General features: G+C 40.3%; 1 protein-coding gene across 3 annotated transcripts; it reads right to left on the bottom strand.

Annotated features, from left to right (window-relative positions):
* Positions 1-527: 527 nt before the first annotated feature.
* Positions 528-20,204, bottom strand: slc25a25b (solute carrier family 25 member 25b). 3 transcript variants are annotated; one of them, XM_074690105.1, is made up of 11 exons: positions 19,247-20,204; positions 8,845-8,971; positions 8,534-8,621; positions 7,515-7,550; positions 7,121-7,232; positions 6,578-6,736; positions 6,330-6,482; positions 6,060-6,167; positions 5,507-5,674; positions 5,275-5,425; positions 528-4,798 (listed from the first exon to the last, which is right to left on the bottom strand). In XM_074690105.1, the coding sequence occupies exons 1-11, from the start codon at positions 19,571-19,573 to the stop codon at positions 4,614-4,616; spliced, it is 1,614 nt and encodes a 537-aa protein (XP_074546206.1). In that variant the 5' UTR covers positions 19,574-20,204; the 3' UTR covers positions 528-4,613. The 3 variants fall into 3 exon arrangements, with proteins under 3 accessions (XP_074546206.1, XP_074546207.1, XP_074546208.1); XM_074690107.1 differs by lacking the exon at positions 19,247-20,204 and adding an exon at positions 11,694-12,353 and having other exon boundaries at positions 530-4,798; XM_074690106.1 differs by lacking the exon at positions 7,515-7,550 and having other exon boundaries at positions 529-4,798; positions 19,247-20,161.
* Positions 20,205-21,486: the final 1,282 nt, after the last annotated feature.

Here is a 21,486-nt window from a genome sequence, read left to right as displayed (position 1 = left end):
CGTCCTCCTTGATCCAAAATGAGGGATGCATATCAAAAAAGAAGGTGATGATAGAGAAGGATCGAGGATGATGATGAAGGAACAAGGAGACAGAAGACAAGGATCAGAGAGGACATCCCTCATAGTCCTCCTAGACCCTTGTCTTTGGTCATCCTCCTTCATACACAATGAGGGACGTGGGTCAAGGAGGAAGATGACAGACAAGGATCAAGGAGGGTTACGAAAGACAAAGATCGACAAGAACGAGGGATGATGAGCAACTAGGACGATGAAAGACAAGGATTGCAGAGGACGATGAGGGACACGGATTAAGGAGGAGGATGAAGGAAGACAAAGAAGGAGGACAATAAAAGACAAGGATCAGTTAGAATGACACAAGACAAGGATCTAGTAGGACGACAAAGGAAGATGAACGAGAAGAATGATGGAAGAAATTGGAGATAAGACCAGGGACGCCGATTGAGGAGGATGGAGAGGTGTGTTTCCAGATTTAATAAATTAATATGAACCGGAATCCAATCACTGCTGAATGAGTTTATTTAACAGCTGAGATTTACAAGCATACTTATTTATTTTCACCACAACATTCTTTCAGTTGATGCATCTACATGCAAACTTATCCAACAACAAACAGACTCATTCCTGCATCTCTGTCACAGTTGCATGGCATAATAAAATAAAATAGAAATATATATTTATCAATATATGTACTGAATAAATTTGTAAACTATACCACCATTTACAACTTGTTAATCCAGCCTCTTATGCAGCATTCTATTCCCAAAGTCAATGTGTACAGTTCTTCTCACACCATCACTTTAAAACATTAGAGCGATGAGAGGAAACATTTGAATGCATAGATATGATAACAGAGATGGATCAGGCGTTGAGCTGCAACTTCTCTGAAGACACAGCGTGAGTTGGAAGCAGACATGTTGCTGTAAATAAATAAGGCAGCTGACAGAAGATCAAACAGTCAGACACGAGAGAGCTGCTCTTTTCTGGCAGCAATTTTTCGACATGTATGTAACTTAACCACAGACTGTACATAGAAAGTAGACATAGCCATCATAAGGGGTTACTCATTGGTTTGTAGAGTAAATATTGGAAGCCTTAAGGAGCCAGAACTCAAGATGTGTAGGAAAATGAGCAGAAAGCTTGGTTAGGGACAAGCACTAGTTTGTCAGCAAAGTGTGTTTGTAAATATAATACAAAAACCAAACTGAGCCTCTGGGCAAACTGCTACAACCCACCCAGCAGTCAGTGAAACCAGCCATGCAGAACTATTAGTATTAATGCCATCAAAACAAATTAGTTTTTAAAACTTTCAGCTCTGTATAGGTATTGAATAAAATTAACTTCAGATATTCAAACAGCTAACATATTCATATGGGCTCTGGGTATTCTGCAGCTTTTGTCGCCAGGCGCCAAAGGGACAGGGAGTTTTTTTACTCCCTCACTGACTTCATTTATTTCAACCAAAGGATTTTTTCTTTGAATATGTTTAGATATGTAAAAGGATTCCTGTTTCTTTACTTCCATCATGAGGATAATTTTCATGGACTCCCAAAGTACAAAACAAGAATAAACATCAAGTTCAATCAACTGTGCAAAACATTAACATAAAGAAATGGGGAAGCACCAAGTGCCACTGAAAGACACTTTTGTTTTTTTTCAGTCGAACTTTGTGGCAAACAAAAGAATCCAACAAAAGAGAAACCCTCTTCACACATTGTTGGCTGATTTTCATATAATTTACATAGTTCTGCTAAGATGATTTCATTCATATCATAGGACACTGTAGGGCTCTATACATGTGAGGTTGGAAACCCCAGCAGTTTTTAGGAGAAACCGCCTGCAGACCGAAGATGACCATAAAATAAAAAACCCACCTGGACACTTCACAATCAGCTCAATAAGCCCAAATTCAGTCTTTAATCCTTTTTTATATAAATAAATAAATACAGACATACAGTAATAAATAAAAAAAAGGAATTAAAGCAGAGTACCATAAAGTGCGTTCAACATCCCACAGACTCTTAGTGTTCATGTGTGTTTGTAGGTGAGAGAGGCTGAACACTAAAGGCACTCGTGGACTGTCTGACATCAGGCAGGTGGAGAGAGCTGCCTCTGATCGCCCTTCATGACACTTGAAGCAGTGTTTACACACATCCAATGGATTCACCCCACAGCAGTATTAAGGAACATTAACAGCCGTTTCACCTGCTAGTCCTTGTCAGAAAGTTCAAATACAGCTTTGATTTTCCTAACCTCAGACCTGTGGTAAGAAAAACTTTTTGACAGGTGATTTTTAACAAAGAACAAAGGTGAAACCCAGAGAGGCTTTCTGCAGCTTGTGTTCACAACCTTAAGAGGGCGCTAGTTCTCCTAACATGAAACAATGAAAAACTCTTTCTGTTGGTTTGTCTTGATTCATGAGTTTTGTCAGCATATGATCACAGAAAATACAGCACTGTTTGATTTCTATTCCCATTAAATGACTGAATGCCACTGAGGGTTTATCTGGGGAATACAACATCAGTTATTCTGTAACTACTGCAGCGCAACCGAGGATTAGAGCAACATGAGAGAAGAAAAAAATATGAGAATTAAGGAAACAAAAGTCCAAGAGACCAAAGTAAAAAAAAGATTTAAGTCACTAATTTACAAGAATTAAGTCTTAGGGTAGTAGAAATTTGTAAATGAAGTCATTACATTATGAGCAAAAAGTCATCAGGATGAAAAAAATGTTATGCTATTGCAACAATTAAATAGTTACATTAATTTTGTTTGTTTATTTGTGATATCTTTAAGAGTAATGTAAATTTGCAAGAACAGAAAAAAAGGTATCACAAAAGGAAACAAATTTAAAAGAGTAATTTTACGAGAGTAAAGACTTAGTATCAAAAGAATAAATGCCTTTAATTTAGGATTTAGGATATTAGGAGTATTAGGTCATAACTTTAGTCTCTGGTAAGCCTACATTTTATTTTCGAGGTAAATACTGGATAGTCGCCTGCCTGTGTGAAGTGAAGAACACAGAGCATCTGGTGAAGTTAACCTTCATTTAATATTTTAAAGTCAAGTGTATATTTATATAAAATACTGTCTTTTCAGAGTCCTGTTACTGAAAGAAAACATCACGGTGCTGATGTTTCAATCCAATATTCCCTTCAAAATAACACAATCTCAAACAATATCATCCAAGAAATCTCATATTTTTTCCTCCTGGATGTGTCTGAAATCCTTGGTCAGACCTCAGATGGTGGTTCTTTGCAAAACAACGCACATACATGGAGAAGAATACAGCTACAGGATGAACAGGAAAGAAAAAAGCTTCTAAACAGAACGTGATTTGTCAGTGCAGCCTGTAAAACTGAAGCACGTCATAGCTTTATGTCACAGGCGGCTCCAGCTCTGCACGCAGTGAGGCTCTGATAATCACAGAGCCATTACAGCTTTACCTTTCAAATCATGTTTTCTAAGTCCTTTCCTCAACCTTGACAGTAAACAGAAAATCTTTGGGTTGTGAATGACTCGACAACAGACCAATCACCTCGTCAGACTGATAGTTATTGACAATAGTCTTAGCTCAAGAACACAGGTGGCAGCTGCTGTGCAACATTCAGTCTTGTTTTAAGGGTCAAAATGAAGTGTTATGACTGGGTCTTCTGGTAAATGCAAAACTAACAGGAAGACTACCAATGCAAGGACAGCAAAGTGCATTTAGTCAGAGGTTTGACTCAGTGTATACTTTAGACGTCCAGTTCAAGATTTAAAGACAGCACATTCAAATGCAAATCAAGGCATTTCTTTTTCACTTTTTTTGGCCCTTTCTGCAAACCCCTAAGTTTTCAAAAGAGCCGGAAAAAACTGAACTTTCTTAATCTGTAGATGACAAAAGAAAGAACTGGCTGCCAGAACCTTGGTGTAAAGTTTTGGTTGTAAAGTGAAATAGTGGTACTGAAATTATCTCAACCTACAGAAAATGTTTGTGGACAAAAAACAAAGTTAAGCTGCAGTTAAATCTGATTTAACAAATATCAGGACCTGTCTGTCATCTTTGAATGCCTCTATATAGCCGACATGTTCAAGGTCATTGTTGGTGTGTTTGTGGTCACCCTGTGCACACATTTAAACATACTCTGCAAAAATGTTCATATCTGCTGATACTAATATCACGCATCCCTAGTGCAGTGGGAACCTGCAGACCCACAGTGGTTGGATCTAAATAGGTTTCGTGTCTTTTTTAATGTGCAAATCTTCCAGTCAAGAGACGCTGGAAATGCTGCATGATATGCCTCAGCAAAGCCCTTCAAGCAAAGACCCTCTCCACAGAGACCAGCAGATGTGGTCTGTGGTGCTCTAAAGAGTTAGGTTTGTTTCTGGGACAACAGTTAACCTCGTTCATTCATTCAATGTAAACTTGGTTTCCCTGAACAAACATTAACAGGTCTAAAAGCAGCCCTACACAGTCTTTCATGGGCCTCTCTGTCGTTTAAAGTTTATGCATTTTCTCATGTGATTGGGTGTTGGAATATTTGATGGTCAGCTGCTGGTTCATTTCAGCTCAACTGAAAACAACAAAGAAAAACCTTTGGAGTGTTGGTTCCTCATTTGGACTGGACCCCCAGAGTGATTTTGAGGTGCTCATAGACGACGTAGCTGATACTGACAGAGGGGATAACCTTCATGAAGTTTGGTGCAAGGCCTCTATAGAGTCCCTTTGGTCCCTCAGTCCTGATGATGTGTTTGAACAGGCCCGTCATGGTCATCTGAGGACTGCCTTCTACGCTCGCTGTTGACAATAAGAGGAGGGCAGCACGTCAAACCCAGAGATATTCAGTGTAGTCTTAACATAAAAACAGCCTCAAAATAATTGTACATTAAAAGAAGGGTCTACAGGATTTTTTCTAAAAAATAAAATGTCAACTTTACAGGAATAATCCTGCTCCATTGTTCCCTATGGTCATGGTTGGAGACAGTGGGTATGAGCTGCTGCTGGTATCCAAGGAGGAGGAGCCCAGTTTGAATGTTGTGTTTACAAACAAGTAACCGAAATTCCTGCAGACCCTACCTTTAATATTCTAAATCTGGTTATTTTAGATGTCAATCACTGGTGACACTTGAAAATTGGGAAATTTGTGTCAGAAAATGATTCTCCATTCAAACTCCTGCAAATGCCACGAGGTCAAAATATGCTGAACCCTGTGTTTGAAAACATCCCCTCAGCCAGCAGCTGTTGCACTGCAGTGGAGCTCTACAGAGACTGACCTTGTGCCTGCATTCGTGTCCTGATGAGGGCGAGTGGGTAGCTGGACAGCTGTCCACAGGTGCTGGAGGTCGTTCCACATGCTAAGAGCACAAACACACCTGGATCAGCGCTGTCTGTAGCGCAGCGCTGCAGCCACCAGTTCTTTAGAGTCTGATGGAGGAGAGGAGAACAAAGAAGTCAGACTGACCTTATAGAAACCTTAAACAAGAAGGTACCTTGATGAATACAGACCTCATAAACGGCAAGGTCAATGCCAGCGTATGGAATGATGCCCAGCATGTTGGGGACATAGCCTTTGTAGAAAGCAGCCGCTCCCTCCTTTTTGAACATATGTTTGGCACAATCCACGATGCCTGAGAACTGACCGGTCTTCCTCAGGGCTAGTCGTGTCTTTAGGACCTACAAGGACAGAATGTGATGTCAGACAATCTCATGGATAAAAAAAGCTCCACTGTGTTGACTAAGAGTCATAGACTATATGCCGTGCATTACTGTTAACATTATAACCTCTTTTACATAAATGACTTGCTCACACGTGTTCACACGTGCCGGTCTGTGAGTCTGCGTGTGAAGGTCTGTGTCCCTTCAGAGCAGAGGTCACAGATTCACATGATGCGTTCAAGGCTAAAAGTTAAAATGGGAAGTCAGTCACAGGACAAAGAGACGCCGCGCGGATATTTCTGCATACAAACATAATGAAGCATGAGTTGTGAATAAGAAATCTTGATGTCAGATATTTCACAAGTGTGGATTTAATTTTAGATCTCTGTCTTTTGTTTCTCACCTCCATGGGGTAGATGCTGCTCTGGGCGATTGCTCCAGCCAGAGAACCGGCCACCAACCTCTCTGTGATGCCCAGTGTCTCCTGGTTACTTCCAATCAATCGTTTAATCTGACAGACAGGACGTTTGTGTGTTACTTAATGCTAAAATGTGTCAGTGACTGGAAATGCTATCAGCACTTAGACAATCGTTGATTGAAAACTGACGCAATCCCGAGCAAATAAAAACTCAGATCAGTTTGTTGTTTTCTACAGCCGTCGTCTTATGCATACCTGCTCATACGCCATAAATTTAATCGCAGACTCCGGTGCAATTTTAATGACGTTGATTCCATTTCCTCTCCACAGGGACCTCATTCCCCCCTCTCTGATCATCTGCACAAACCCTCCAGTGATGTGCATGCTGTTACTCTTGGAGGCATGGACCTGAGAAGGACAAACAGTCACTATGTTTTCACCTGTATCAAAATTTCTTTGTCTGTTAAAAAAATCATTCCATGATCAGGGGAGCGCTGTTTTACCTGCATGAGCACTTTGAGTCTGTCCAGAGGAGCCGTGCAGGTTCGAGACACAGCTCCAGCTCCTCCTCCGGCCACCAGATGTCGCCACCACATTCCTGTTTTTTTCTCTTCAGCTGTGAATTCATCAGGTACCAACAAACTCTCCCCGACATCCAGAATCTGAGAAGCAAGGGCAGGGTTATAGAAAAGCCTGTCTTAGAAGACAGTCAAAGACACCAGGACTTGTCATTCTTTTGGCATGTACATGTTCACTGACACAGGCATTTCCTTTTAGAGATAAATATTATTAAGGATTTCGAGCAAGAGACTGGCTTTTGCAGGTAATCCAAGGTGTTTTGCTATTTGAACACATTGTTTTGAGAAATTTGCAGGAAGATTTGAAAAATGCACCAAAGCCATGAAGAAAAACTGTAAGCCCATTAGTTTAGAGCCCAATGTGGGTTTTTAACACTATGCAACTTTCTTAGTGTTTTGTTGTCTTGGTTCAAACTTTACCTATGAAGCATATTCAAACCAAACCAAAAGAAGCACATATTTTTGTACCGTGGAGTGTTTCCAATGAAGGATGATCTCAGGAATGTTGTCAGCCGGATGCAGGAGGTGATAATCTCGCCACTCGTTCCAGTCGATTGTCATGGTGCCATTTTTATCCATACTGGGGATGTAAAATAATAGTCAGACATGTTTTGGCAAAAACGATGAGCCACTCACTCACATGCACTGTTGCGTTTGACTGCATTCTGTCACTGCAAGTGATTTCACTCAACCTCCTGTGCCACGACAAATGATCACAGAGTTAATCAGGTGATATTTGTTGTGTTTTGCTTCTGAAATCACAGGAAATAAAACAGCAGCTGGTGACTGAAGCTGACAGACAGTGCAGAGGTGAACGGTGCAGCAGCAGCTAAGAAAGCAGACTACAGAAGCTACTACTTACTACAGGATAGGGGCCCAGATATGACCCCTCCTTATTCTGAGACCAGCCAGAAAGAGAAGGACAAAGACGGACAGACATGAGATTAGAGGAACCAGACAGGAACCACACTGGGCTACAACAATACAACACACAACAAGTACGAGAGAGTTTGTATGAGGACAGACACCACAGCTGAACAGGTTGTGAGAGATGGAACGTAAAACAATTAATCAGTGTGCTAGATTTGAAAAAGTACAAACATTCATTTGAGTCTTCATTAATTTAAGGTAGAGTCTGCAAGATTTTCCAGAAAACGTAAAGTGTCTTTTTACAGGAATAATCCTACTCAATATTCTCCTTTGAGCCTCTATACATGTGTCTCAGTGTGTGTGTCTGCCTCAACCCCTTCCTCTGCCTGTATGTTGATGTTTTGGTTGTTTCAGGGCATTTTTCGGCAGAGACCAAAAGTGGTTACCTCAGCCAATCACAGAGCACCTTGTATGCAAGTGACTTTGCGTGTTTATAAATTAGCATGTGGAAGAAGCTAATCAGAGCAGCTACAATGGTTTACAAAGCAGGCAAGAAGAAAAACACAACCAAAGTGAAACCAAGTGAAAGCTTCTTACTAAAAGAGGGTAACCAGGTATGTATCAAATACCCGGTGTAAGTTTGTGTATGTTTGGTCAATCAGGTGCATGGCTCTCGAGTCTCTCCCATGTAGAAACATGATGCTACAGGTGATTGTTGGGCTAGTGAGTGTGTTCACGTAGTCACGGTAGAAGGTTGTGGATGTGTGCTGCTGCTGGCACTGATCCAAGGAGGTGGAGCTTGGTTTGAATGTTGTGTTTACTACTAAAATTCCTGCAGACCCTACCTTTCACATACAGCTGACATCTCACAGTACAAAGAGTTTTATATTCAATCCTCTAACAACATAAATAAAAAATCGGACAAATTTAAAAGTGTTAAAAAAGGGGAGGAGTCACAGGGAGTCAGATATATGGACAGGTACAAACACAGTATCACAACATCCTGCTCACCTTCTGAGGATCTTGTCTGCCTGCTCTTCAGAGATGTTCACTCCCAGGTCTCTCAGAGACTGCATGATTTCCTGAGAATCAATGCGGCCTGTAACAAAGACACAAATAATCATTTAACAATTCCCCATTGAGAAAGTAATTCATCTTACATCATTACCCATATCTGTAAAATACTTAATTTTGATTGGTCAATAACAGCGAGAGTAGTCCAGCTGCAGACCTCCACGCTCAGCGAACTCTGGTGGAGGCTCCACTCCTCCACTGTCAAAAGGAAGTGACGTCAAGATGCAAATTTTGAAAAAAGTCCTCACCATCGTTCTTTTTGTCCAGACTCTTGAAGACCAGCCGTAGTTTTGTCTCGTGGTCTCTGAGATAATGAACAAACTCCTCAAAATCCAACCGTCCGTCCAGGTCTTTGTCTCCAGCTTTCACTATTTTCTGTCAAAGAGAAAAACAACCATAAGAGGGATGGCAGCTGGTTTGAGCGTCATGTAGCTCCCTGCATTAGCTGTATTGACAGTTTGTTATCTGTGAGGGGGTATGAACTCATTCACAGCTGTTGGTGCTGCTGTTTTGTGCAGGTGTGACAAACAGCAGCAAAGGTCAGAGAGGTGAAGCTTCAAACATCTCCCTCCATCTGTCCTCTGTTGACTCAGCCTGCACTTTAAACACTTTACAGTCATCACAGCCATCAGGTCCGTCTCTGGCAAGTGTTGAATCCAGCTTGCTGACTGGAAAGAATATCCACACAGAATACATAAACAAATTCTCAGGAAATGGCTACCTACAGAAGAAATCTGCATGATTCTATCTCACCTGAGCAATACTCAACCACACAGTTTGCATGGGAGCAGATCTGACTGAGCATGAGAGAAATAATGGGCACAAAAGGACTCACAGGACAAAGATATTTATTCTGTTATTCCACAGAATTCCTGCCACATTTTTAAGGTGCTGTACGAATAAGTTACTAAGATTTTATTAATGGTGTCAATTTACAGAGCAGCAAAGTGTTGAATAAAATAATTCAGTGAAAAACAGATATCTACAGGGTTACAGGAACTCATTTTCATGTTTGAGTACAACGGCTTCAACAACTACTGCTCTTTATCATGACTTTAAAATTGAACTATCTGAACGTTAGGAGAGACAGCATTCAAATTTCTACTTTTGCTCCTGAAAGGGTCATTCAGAAAGATCTAGGGATGGGTACCTTTCACACCTGAAACGATACGGTACTCAATGGTACCAAGTTTCGGTACTTTTTTGTGTTTATGTGGTAAAAAAATATCAATTTTTTTAATAATGAAATATATATATATATAAAAAACTATTCAACAAATGTATTCTTCAATATATAACCTTGCAATGCTGTGTTCATGTCCAGCATGGAAAATCACCTACTCTTCCAGTCCTTCACAGTCACAAGGATGCATTTAGGTACCTAAACATGGTACCTTTTGGTTTTACATGAATCGATACCTGGTACTTTTGACAGAATTCGGTAGGTACCTATAAAAGTACCTAATTCGGTACCCATCCCTAGAAAGATCTCTTTACTTCTCTGTTGTAGAATCTGTAGTAATGAGCAGTAAGTGCAGGTTTATTTTTCTAATCCAAACCCCCCCATTTTATTCCATTGAATTTCTTTTTCCGTTGTGTGAAATGTTTTTTTCATTTATCTAAACCTCTTTATTTTATTTAAATAATTTTTGTGTTCTTGAAAACATCAAGATATATATTTTTTAGTATCAACTGACAAACTCTAGAGTTAAAACTTTTGTATCCTGACAGAGAAAACAACCAAATTAAACTCTATTACAACTCTACAATTTCATTTAGCAGACTCTTTAGTCCAAAGCGACGTACAACATGCAAGAATTTAGACTGGAAGAAAACAGTAGTTAGTGTGAGTAAGTGCTACAAGTTATTTGGCTGCAGGTGCTGCCATCTAGTGCCAGAAGAAGTGCTATTTTAATTTGTTTTTTAATCTAAAATAATGTAGCCACAGGTCACCACCACCATAAAAAATCACAGTCAACAATATGGTTCAACCTTCAAAAACATTCAATAATCAGTGCTAAATATTCACTAAGAGCTGGGTCTGAGACCTTCTGACTCATTCAACCCCTGAGGACAAAGAGGAGGAGGGTCAAAGAGCGTGAGTTTTCCCTAAACAGTTAAATCATCAGTTGGTAATTTGTTAATGTTTATTAATGTAAATTTTATCTCAACTTGCTTCTCATTGGATATTTTAAACCCTGAATTTTCCAATTACTGTTTCTTCACCTCTGGTTTTACAGTGTCTTAAATGAACGAGAACTGGATTTTGGACTCTATCCAAAAAACCGAATTATTTGCAGATTAATCAAAAAAGAAAATAAAGTTTTGTTGGTTAGAGTTTTAAGTCCAGGAACTTTAAACTCTAAGACTGGAGGAACCTGGTTACCAACCAACAGTAGAAACACATTATTCCTGACTTTATGTACAACTGGAGCATTTCAGACTGCAATAAAATAAAAGTGTCACGAGGAGCTATTAATTGAGTGTAGTGTCATGTACATGACAGGTCATGATCCAAGCTCAGCCCAGCTATCAGCTGATCTTAAAGCCCATCCTGTGTGTTCTCACTTATGCCCCTCTGATCTGCAGAGACAGATCTTTGCTGCTACTCTCCCTGCCTTGGAAAGCAAGAGGAAATGCCCTCTACCCTACTCAGGATTTGCCAATCCATGCAAGCTTTTGTAAGGACAGGGAGTCCACAGCACAGCAGAGCTACACCGCTAAATGTAAATGACTGCATAAAGATGAATGGATGTTTAGATAAAGATGTCCTAACTGAACTGAGGTCAGGTTACAGTAAAACTGCCAGACTGTGTACACAATCAATAGATGGAGCTCAAAGGAGGTGTACACTGCAAAAACTTCAATCCCAGTAGGTAAAGCTCAGTGGTCAAAGAGTGCAACCTGTGTCCAAAGGCTAAGTCCTCAACCCAGCAGCACCCATCACCGTGCTGTGTCCTTACCAATCCCATCATTCCAGATGTTTAACTCCATCTCCCATCTTATTGAAAAGAGGCAAAAGCAAACAACATAACCTTGTCAAAGAAGTTTGTCTGCCATGTCCTTTTGGGTTCTGCAGGCTGCTGCGGTTTCCTACCTGTTGAAGATCAGCTGGGGGAGCCACCATGATTAACACAGTGGTCTTCTTTGGAGTAACATCTTCCCTGACTTCTTTCCTATCAGAGGACTTTTCAGGCTCTTTATGTTGCTCTGTGCATTTTTTAGCAGCCCCACTCTCTTTTTCCTCCGCGCTTTCAGCAGGATCACACTGTGTCCTGCCAAAAAGTCTCTGCCACAGTGAACTCAGCATGTCCTGCAGCATCCTTAAACAGGGTCTAACTGAGTCCAGTCCAAGAAAAGAAAACACCACTGAAGTGTGTCTGCTGGCTGGAAGCAAAGAGTTGAACAAGTGAGGTAAGGTCAGATGAGGACAATGCAGAGAAGTGTTCCTCCACTCTCCTCTGCTTCACTGCTCCAGCTCCAAACCTCCTCTTCCTGGAGCTTTCTTTTATTTAAGCACTCTGCTGACAGACATCCAGGCTCAGTTCCAAGATCATCAAAATGCAGCAGGATGAATATTAAAGTCTCCACACCAGCACCTGCGCAGTTAATTCCATGGCATCAGTTCATCTTCATTTGTCGAACAGAAATTTCACACTGGAAACATCTCATGGAAAAAACAAAGAACGCTGTGTACAGACAGGGTTTTCACTTAGCTTGCTTAAGTGACAGCAGCAAGAGAAATGCAGCAAAGAGAGTCTCAAGAAACCTGCATCCTCACTGCAGCCGAGCCCGACCAATGACTGCAGCCCTTACTGGCAGGTCAAACTATGGAGTGAGCCCCTCTTCCAATAGAGGACAGGATTGCACCATGAAATTAATTTATGAGTTGAGAGTAGAGGGGAGGGGAGGGTGAAACACAGGGTTTCCCTTCCCTCCCTCACAGGAGAGAAATCTGCTGAGTGATGCCTCCACCCTCCCTCCTCTTGCTCTTTCTTTTAGTCAGTCAAGCACACAGTCAGCAAACAGCAGGTGAGCCAGTCTGCCCACGGACTGAGCTCCATCTCATTTTCACTCTCATCATGCACGGCGGGTTCCTTTAGCTTCAATGTGACGCAGCAGGAAATATATCAACATAAAGCCTTCGTTGCTACAGCTGCTTTGTGCAACCCTGTTTTCACAGGTTGCTCTGCCGGGAGAGTTTATTGATGCTGACGCACTGACAGGAGCAGACACTGTCTCCACCACTATTTAAACTGCTTACTGCTACTGCAGAACATTCAATGTCATTCCTGCATGTATGTCAGAATCAGTGTTAGATGCATGAATATCACACAGTCTAAATGATTTAATGAATTATTTTAACTCTGTATGAAGTGGTTTTTAATTGAAGTGACAGATAATTGATGGTTGATCATTTATAAATGGTGAATCCACAACACTATACAGCAGGAAATCTAACCATTAAATACTTTATAGATGACCCCATCAAACAATTATTGACAGCTGATAGACATTGATCACTGTGCTTATAAACTGTGTAACTATGAGTGAGCAAATGAGTAATACTATAGGAATGCTTATAAATGAAGAATTAATGCCTAAGCAAGCAGTTCTTTATAAGGTTCCTTTGATTATTATCATTATTAGTAGCAGTATCATTACAATGATTTAAAGTGGACATATCATGCTTGTTTCTCCTTTTCACTATGCCAGACTAGGATGCCTGTAAAGCATTTCTGCCCTCAGTACAAGTCATTTAGTTCCTTCATTGCCCCAGCGTTCTCAATATCCTCATTTTAGGCCATTCTGAAGATCTCGTTGAAACGCTCCGTTTCGAGAATGACCTCTAGTAACCTCGCAACGTCACAGCCCTCCTCCCCTCTGATTGGTCAGTTCTATCAGAGGGGCGGAGGGGGTAGAGCCAGGGGCGTTTTTTGCAGCATGGCAGTATTTACAAAATCGCCATATTGGATGGAGTAGACCGAGCGAGTTTGCTGTTTGCCAAAACTTCACCGTAAGGCATTGATAGCACTAATAAAATGGCAGAGTGTAGGATACGTCCTTTTGTATTGGACCCCGAGTCAGACCCAGACGGTTCTGCAGCTCAGGAGAAAGAAAATCCACCTGGACACAGATCATCTCAGGACGCTTCAGTGTGGTGAGTCAAACTGGTACTGTAACATGTATAGTTTATACGTTTATACTCGGCTCTTGGTGGGTGTATCCCTCGGTGGCGGTTGTGTGACTAACTGACATCACAGAGGAGGAGCTGCTTTATCAGATTACTCCAATAAAAAGAAAGGATCACGACGGTCGAAATCTCGTGGCCAAATGGCAATGACCTATTTTCAGAGGCATCAAATCTCGTTCTAGGATATCAGAAAATATACAATATCTCATTTTTTGAAAATTCAGGGGTTGAAAGGTCTTGTTTTCAAATTTATGATATTATATGTAAGTATTAAATCAGGGATCAAAATGATATGTCCCCTTTAACAGTGTCCAGGGCATTTCAAGCAAAAATAAACAATTAGTCTAATTAAGTCTTATTATTCAAATAGTTCCCTGCTCCTAAAATAGACATAAGGAGATAGAGATCCATTTGATGACTTTGCAAACAAGTTACCAAAGGATGTTAAACAAGCCTCTTCTCAGTTTTTCAATCTATTCTCTTTCAGCTTCAGATACCCACCGTCTGGCAAGTCTATCACAATAAAACAATTGTGGGGAAAAAAACATCATTGAAACTGCTGTGAGGGGGATCTGTGTAAGTTGGACTGCATCGCCCCCTTTTGGGGTGGAGTCACACACACTGTGGGAAAGATGTAACTTTAACAAGGGGTATGTTTTGGAAGTGAATGGAGATCAGGTCTTCTTTTTAACTCTACTTTTTCTTTGTTAAAGACAACTTTTTACCAGATACAATGCCACAAGGTTAGGTATAATCAACTGTTACACAGAGCTATGGTTTGAAACCTGACAACAAGTAAGTTTTGTCAGTTTGTACCATATTTTAGTTGCAGGCTATAGAGACATGTCTGTAATGTGTAACATTGGGAAATCCTCTACCAACTCCAACCTCACCAAGCAGAGCTAACGTAACCTGACTCTAGACCCACAAGTTTGAACAGACCACTGCAGAATAACTGCTGCATATGGGTTGGAATGAACATTATCACAGATTTACCTGCCTTCAGCTCCTATTTTAACCTTTAGCTCGTGCTCTATCACTCCCTTGTTTAGCTTTCTTCTGCTCTTCTGTCTTTTTCCCATTTGACAGTTAGGCTCCAGTGTCCAACCATCACTACAAAATCACAGTAATCGTTTTCAGCAGAGTAAAACACAGATCTTTCTTCTCACGACTAAAATTCATCAGCTGACATGGTGATGTTATTTTCAAAAATGCCATCAATCCAGTCCTGCCCAAGGATCAGGCATACAGTATATCTGGAAGGGAAAATGTTTCAAGACCACTAAGAAACTCCTCAAAGATAAAGACACATGACCTATTCAAAGATCACACACCCCATGTGTAGATTTCAGTCCTCCATAAAACTACAGAGAATTCAACTCCTGCCTTTGGCCTCCAGTTATCATCTCTCTCTTTCTTCTTTCTATACTGTAAGTCTTGTTTCTCTGTAGGTGCCTGTGTCAACAAATGCAAAAATATCCCAAAAAATAGTTAAAAATAACAAAAAAACTGTTAAGCATGAATCAGGACATGTATATGATGACAATTCAGAGTCCTAAGCCTCGCTTCATTCAGACAGGTGGGCACATCTTTCTCTGTCTGAGAGTGTTTGGAGGAGCTCTCAGTACCTTGGACTGTGGCATGCATAGGAAGACTGATACACAATCAATAACTGTTGACAGTAAAGATTTAGGGCCTACCACGTTACACTGTCAGAGCAGGTTTAAGAAGCATATGTACTAGTGAAAACAGCACACTTTGTTACAGACCTGTTTATAAATTAACCCACAGTCAGCCTTTGTTACACACCCTGGGGACACATATGTCTGAATCCACAGTGAGAGTAAACATTGACCTACAGTTTTCAGAGATCATTAAACACTCATCACAAGACGCCTCTTTCTGTTTGTTTCAAACTCAAACATCACATAAGACTATATGTTTATCAAGCAGCTCGGAGGAAAACTGCAGAAATCAAACCCGTGATATATTCCTGACACTTTTTTACATCCAAACACATCAAGCTACGGCAGCATGAAATTGTTAAACATCCATTTTTTAAATTGTGTTTTAATATGTGTTTTCGAGTGTTTATAAGGACATTTATAATGCTTCACAATGGTGTTCCTAGTATTCAAAATCAGTTGTAATCTGTTGTTACACACGCTTGGTGACAGAAAGCAACAGTAACAAGTAAGAGATCTATTTGAATTCTGTTTTTGTTTGCAACGACACAGCGGCAGCCATGTTTGCAGGATGTTTTGTCCCTCAGTCAGACAGTGTTTGTCCTGATTTAAAAGTGACATTAGTGCATACACTTTACAAAACAAGGTGGGAAACTGCCCATCTCGCACTCTGACATCATGTCTAGTATGAGCCCCATGTTTACGCAGCATTATAATCTATCTTCATCATCCTGAACTTTAGTCAAAGAGTAAGATTTTACATTTACAAAGAAAGAAGAAGAAGACGGTCATAGCCGACTGCTAAAAAGGAACTGAACAATAAGCAGGTTGAATAATGTATATTTAAACTAGCTTTAGCTGCTGGATAATAAAGAAAATTATTATTTTGAGTTAGTCTGTAGGCTGATATTTTTATTTGCACAGTTACAGAACTTTGGAATAACAAACTGTTATTAAGGCCTAATCCAGTGACCTCTGCATCTTGGTGCTTTGCCACAACCAGTGTTGAAAAGACCATTATCCAGGATTACGTAAATATCCTACACAAACAAAAAGAGAAAATTCCAGAGAAGCATGGATTTCTACAACTCTGATCTGCTTCCAGTCCAGACTGTTCAACCAGGTCAGACACAGGGGCTCCTCTGCTTAACCGCAACTTCTGTGCTCACAAGCATTTAAAGTCAAACATCCGCCTCCTGAAGGAATCCTCTCAGAACTAAGTGACCCAGTAAAGGTCCATTTATTCTCCCTTTACGTACAAAAATGTCTCCGTCCTTTTCAAACAACGTAACCGTCACTGCTTTCATACTTCCATGCATCCTTCACGTTGGCATTCCTGTTAACAAATACATCCACCAGGGGGTGAAGCCCAGAGTCAAAAGTTTATGACAACAACAAACTCTTAAACAAACATGTCGGCTGTGGATGAGGAATTGCTAATGTACTGCTTGCATGAAAGACAAAAACGGAGGCTCTGTTGTGTGAGGCGGGGGTAAGTGAGGCTGTTAAATATATTACAAAAGGTCTATCATTGTTATTTCTTCTTCGTAACCCATTTAAGCTACGTATCGAAAAGAGCTGGGTATTGCTAGAACGTCATGATCCAATTCAATTACGATTCTTTAGGTTGTGATTTGATTCAATACCGATTCAATTAAATATTGATTTAAATGCTTTAATTTTCCATCTTCATGCCCCATGTAAACATATGTGGTATGTCATCTCACGTTTAAGAGCGATAAAACAACCCAAATGTCAGACTTTAAAACTGAAGGAGCTAGCTTTACACTGCTGCTGCTACTTTGGCTGCCATGTTGTTGTTTGGTCTCCTGTGTCATCGTCCATACAACCTGAATACCACGTCGGTCCCCCCAACTTGCCAGGAGGTGAATTGATTCAGAAGACTTGCTTAATCAACGTTAAATGGGCCAAGGAAATATTTTGGTTAGGGATGGTACCTTTCACATTTGAAACGATACGGTACCGATGCACGGTACCTAGCAATGGGCACCGGTACTTAACGGTACCAATTTTCGGTACTTTTTTTGTGTAAATGTGCTAAAGAAATATCAATTTTCTTCAATAAAATATACAAATGTTTCAGTTTAACATGGTCAATCTTCAGTATATAACCTTGCAATGTTGTGTTCATGTCCAGCATGGAAAATCACCTACTCTTCCACTTCCTAACAGTCACAAGGATGCATTTAGGTACCTAAACATGGTAACTTTTGATTTTACGTGAATCAGTACTCAGTACTTTTGACAGAATTCGGTTGGTACCTATAGAGGTACCTAATTCGGTACCCATCCCTAATTTTGGTGCATCAATTCATCAATATTTTTACCCATCCCAAGTGTTGGGTAGTAAGAGCAACACTGCCCCTACAGGTTTCGGTGATACTGCTACGTTTGGCGCGTATCCATAAGCTTTCTGGAAAAGTGCAGAAATATGTATGAAATGAACGCAGAGCATGGACAGAAGGCTCTGCTTGTATCCGTATTTAGCGGTGAGCATAAATGGGCCTGAAGCCTGAAATAATTTTATCCGTCCAAAAAACAGAAGTTATCTTGAACAAAGAAAAGAAGTGTTAAATTTAGGTCTCTTCATTCATGCACTTTAAATTTAATGCATGCCTAGGTATGAGTCACATCCACATGACAATGGGTACAGGTGCTCATGGGGAATGGAGTCTTCATGAAAAACACTAACTTTTATCAGATGGTCTTCCCAGCGCTTCTAACATTACAGTATGACTGTGTATGAGGATCACTGAGCTTAAGAGCCACACAAAAACAAGCTACACAAAGCTGTGTTGCACATAAAATGTGAATGACTGTAAAACGCCCATAGGAATGACAGTTTTTCAGGTCCTCTGTATCATTTGTTTAAAGACTACACAACATGAGGGCCTGCAGGCTAGCATGTAAAATAACACAAGAAAGAAAATATTAGTTAAAAAGACAATGTCACGAGAGCAAATAGTCGCCAGATGGTACTGACTGATTCAGTGACACTTCACTGGATGGTTATAAAACACCCAAAGTTAAAAAGAGAGAATCAAAAACAGCACATATGTCTGCACATATGTCTGCACCTCTGTCTGCGTAAACATAGCCTTGATATAAATGTAGAAACTATCATCACTTAGTTCCCACAGGTTTGTCTGGTGTTCTCTCATGAAGACATCCCCATAACTTTCACTGTGTGATTTTGATGCCATGCTCTGACTTTTAACAGTCATCTGCTGACCACCTGCCTTACACTATACAAGTAAAATACACATTAGTTTGTTTGTTTTTTTTTCACACAAGAAATGCATGAAATTCAGAGAGGCATAGTTCCTGAAATTTCCATAATTTTTCAAGAACATAGAGTTTGTGTGAGAGGTATGCACCTTGCACTGGCATGAACAAAAAATATTGCAAGATGTATACATTTTTCTAAAAAGATGATGCTTTGCTTTACAAGATGCTTGGGGTGATTTAGAAATTGTTACTTTAGACATTTGATCTTAAAACAATAGCTTGATTAGGCCTGCAATGTTAAACAATGTAAAAGTAATGGTAAGTATTCTTGAATATAGTCACTTGCTTTAAAATGTGTTAAGACATATCTAACAAAATACTATTAAGAGATCTGCAACAGCTTGTCTCATAAAATACACATTTGTATGGGTTACTGTATGAATGTAAATACACTACTGTGATATCTCTTCCATATCATTCAGACTCTACACCTGACACAAACCCATAAAGATGCTCACTTACCATGAGCTCATGTTCCGTGCGATGAACCCCTAATTTCTGTAGCCCGATCGTCAAGTCGTTTATACAGATGCCTCCATCCCCGTTCACATCCAGAACTTGGAACAGCACCTTCAGCCTGTGATCCTGCTCAGGTCCTCCACATATTTCACAAGGATGCTCTGGCTGGCCGGAGCTCACAGGTTCAGAAGGGGCTGAAGCTGAGGAGGGGTCCCGAGCTTCTTGAGAGCTTCCGCCGCCAGGGTCCACGCCGGGGTGGGTATCCGATGAGCGGCACTGGCAAAAAACATCACCGAGCAGGGTGGGCATGAACGAGCCCTGCTGGTGCATCACGAGGGTCTCTGTTCGGCTCCCGACTTCAGAGTGAGCTGGTTAGCTCAGAGTGCTCGCGAACGCTGTTACCATCTCGAGCTCCAACAAATGTTACCACGTCACATGTCCCTCTATTTCAGCCGGCTACCGGCAAAACTACAAACCTCACTTTCTCCCTGAGTTTGCTTCCTACGAAAACGCCCCCCTCAATTATTTAAGCTAATACGAAATTAAAAAGACCAAGACAACGTTAAACAGCTTTTACATCGTAATAAAAATGTTAGAACAGGATGCCGGTAAAACGAGACGTGGTGCTCGGATGAGAATCCAGAGCTGTCAGCGGCTTTACCATCCGTTTAAATACCTCCACAGCGAGGACTTAAGAGATAAAAGGAGGCTCCTGTGTCACACGTGACGAGAAACAAAGTCGCTGGTTCAAAAGCTTGAAGATAAGAAGACAACAAGCTGTCTACTCAGATGTTTAAGCGCCTTTTACTTGCCGACCGTTAAAAGCGAAAGGTATTTGTTACCGGACCCGGGTGCTCCCGTATTCTCGTTGTTCATCGCGATACTTGTCGCGCGAGAACACTCAGGGTGGTGTTTTAGGTGTTTCATGATATTTTACTATTTACTGAAGCCCCTCGGGAGTATCTTTTTTTAAATATGTCATTAAAGGTAGCATTTTAACCGAATTATAGGCTACAGCAGTAGTAAACGAAACATAATTAATATATATTTCTTAGATATGAAGAGTCAAAAAGGAAAATTTGTTGATTTTTTTAAAGGCTTTAAATACTGAACACCAAATACAATGCAGCAAACAGGCCACACGACAATAACCTTAATAATTTAGCAGTTTCAGATTGAGACTTCCCTCTCAGATCTTTCATAAAAAGCTTAACAATGTCATCGGTTTAGCCTTAACCAGCTGTAATTTTTTAAAGTAGAAGATCTTTTTTGTTCAAATCTCCTAAATCCAGATGTCCCAACCGTGATATTAAGTCGTAGGCCTACTGCTGTGGTGACGCAGCCACCGACTCGGAGATAATGTTACACAAGCGCCATCTTTTGTTCAAAGTCAGCGGTACAGCGACACTCAAACAACATGAATTGCAACTAATTTCCTTTGAGAAAATTTTGTCGTTGACACAATGGCATACATTTTTAATTATTATACAGTCACTGTCTGATATCTGACACCTACCTCTCCCATGCAGGTTATGGTATCAGTCTTTCTGCTTGCCATTCCCTATCTATCTTCAGGGTGTTTGGGAACATCAGGAGTCGTGGCATAGTGAAAATGTGAATGAAGGATGAACATGGGATTGGTTGCTTCACTGAGCACAAGTAACTTGTGTTTATTTCTTTATTTTATAGTTCACCGCTAAGAAAGCAGAATGACACTTTTTATCTATAAAATTTAATAAACATCTTACAAAACCTGTGAAATATTTGTAAACTAAAAGAAAATCAAGGTTTTTTGCAGCCAGTTTTCTGTAACTGTTTCAGCTGAAAATAGAAAGCTGTTTCAACCATGAAAGTTCCTTCTCAGTATTAACAGGCCAGCACATTAGAATGACTAACTCCTTTTTCAGAGTGTAGATAAAATCTCATAACAGAGGAAAAAAGTCTTTATGTGATTTTAACTCCGGCTGACTTAAACCATGGCCACTTGGAAATGGCTAACAAAAAAAGAAAAAGCTGATGAAACTCATTTTACATTTTTTTAATACTTTATTTTGTTTTGTTCCACATATGCAGTGACAGCCAAAATTATTACAACACTTGGCATATTTAACAAGTTTCAGTTGTTTTTGTTGAATCTGGAACAAAAGTAATGCCTACAAAGTCATAATTTCACTCCATATACATGGAATAGAGCCTTCATATGCAGATTTCGGTCATTTTTCTCTTAAAATGAACCCTGAAAA

The sequence above is a fragment of the Halichoeres trimaculatus genome, unplaced genomic scaffold (genome assembly GCF_033239565.1).
Source record: "Halichoeres trimaculatus isolate MK-OKI-2021-1 unplaced genomic scaffold, fHalTri1.1 fHalTri1_scaffold_16, whole genome shotgun sequence".
In the NCBI taxonomy this organism is placed as follows: domain Eukaryota; kingdom Metazoa; phylum Chordata; class Actinopteri; order Labriformes; family Labridae; genus Halichoeres; species Halichoeres trimaculatus.
Note: the sequence above shows the minus strand (reverse complement) of the source record. Positions and strands in the feature narration are given on the sequence as shown.

Coding starts and splice junctions, on each gene's coding strand:
- slc25a25b (XM_074690105.1), bottom strand. CDS start 19,573: ATGCACCAGCAGGGCTCGTTCATGCCCACCCTGCTCGGTGATGTTTTT. Junction 7,551..8,533: donor GCAGACAAGATCCTCAGAAG/GTGAGCAGGATG, acceptor GGCTGGTCTCAG/AATAAGGAGGGGTCATATCT. Junction 7,233..7,514: donor ATCTGGGCCCCTATCCTGTA/GTAAGTAGTAGC, acceptor TTACATCCCCAG/TATGGATAAAAATGGCACCA.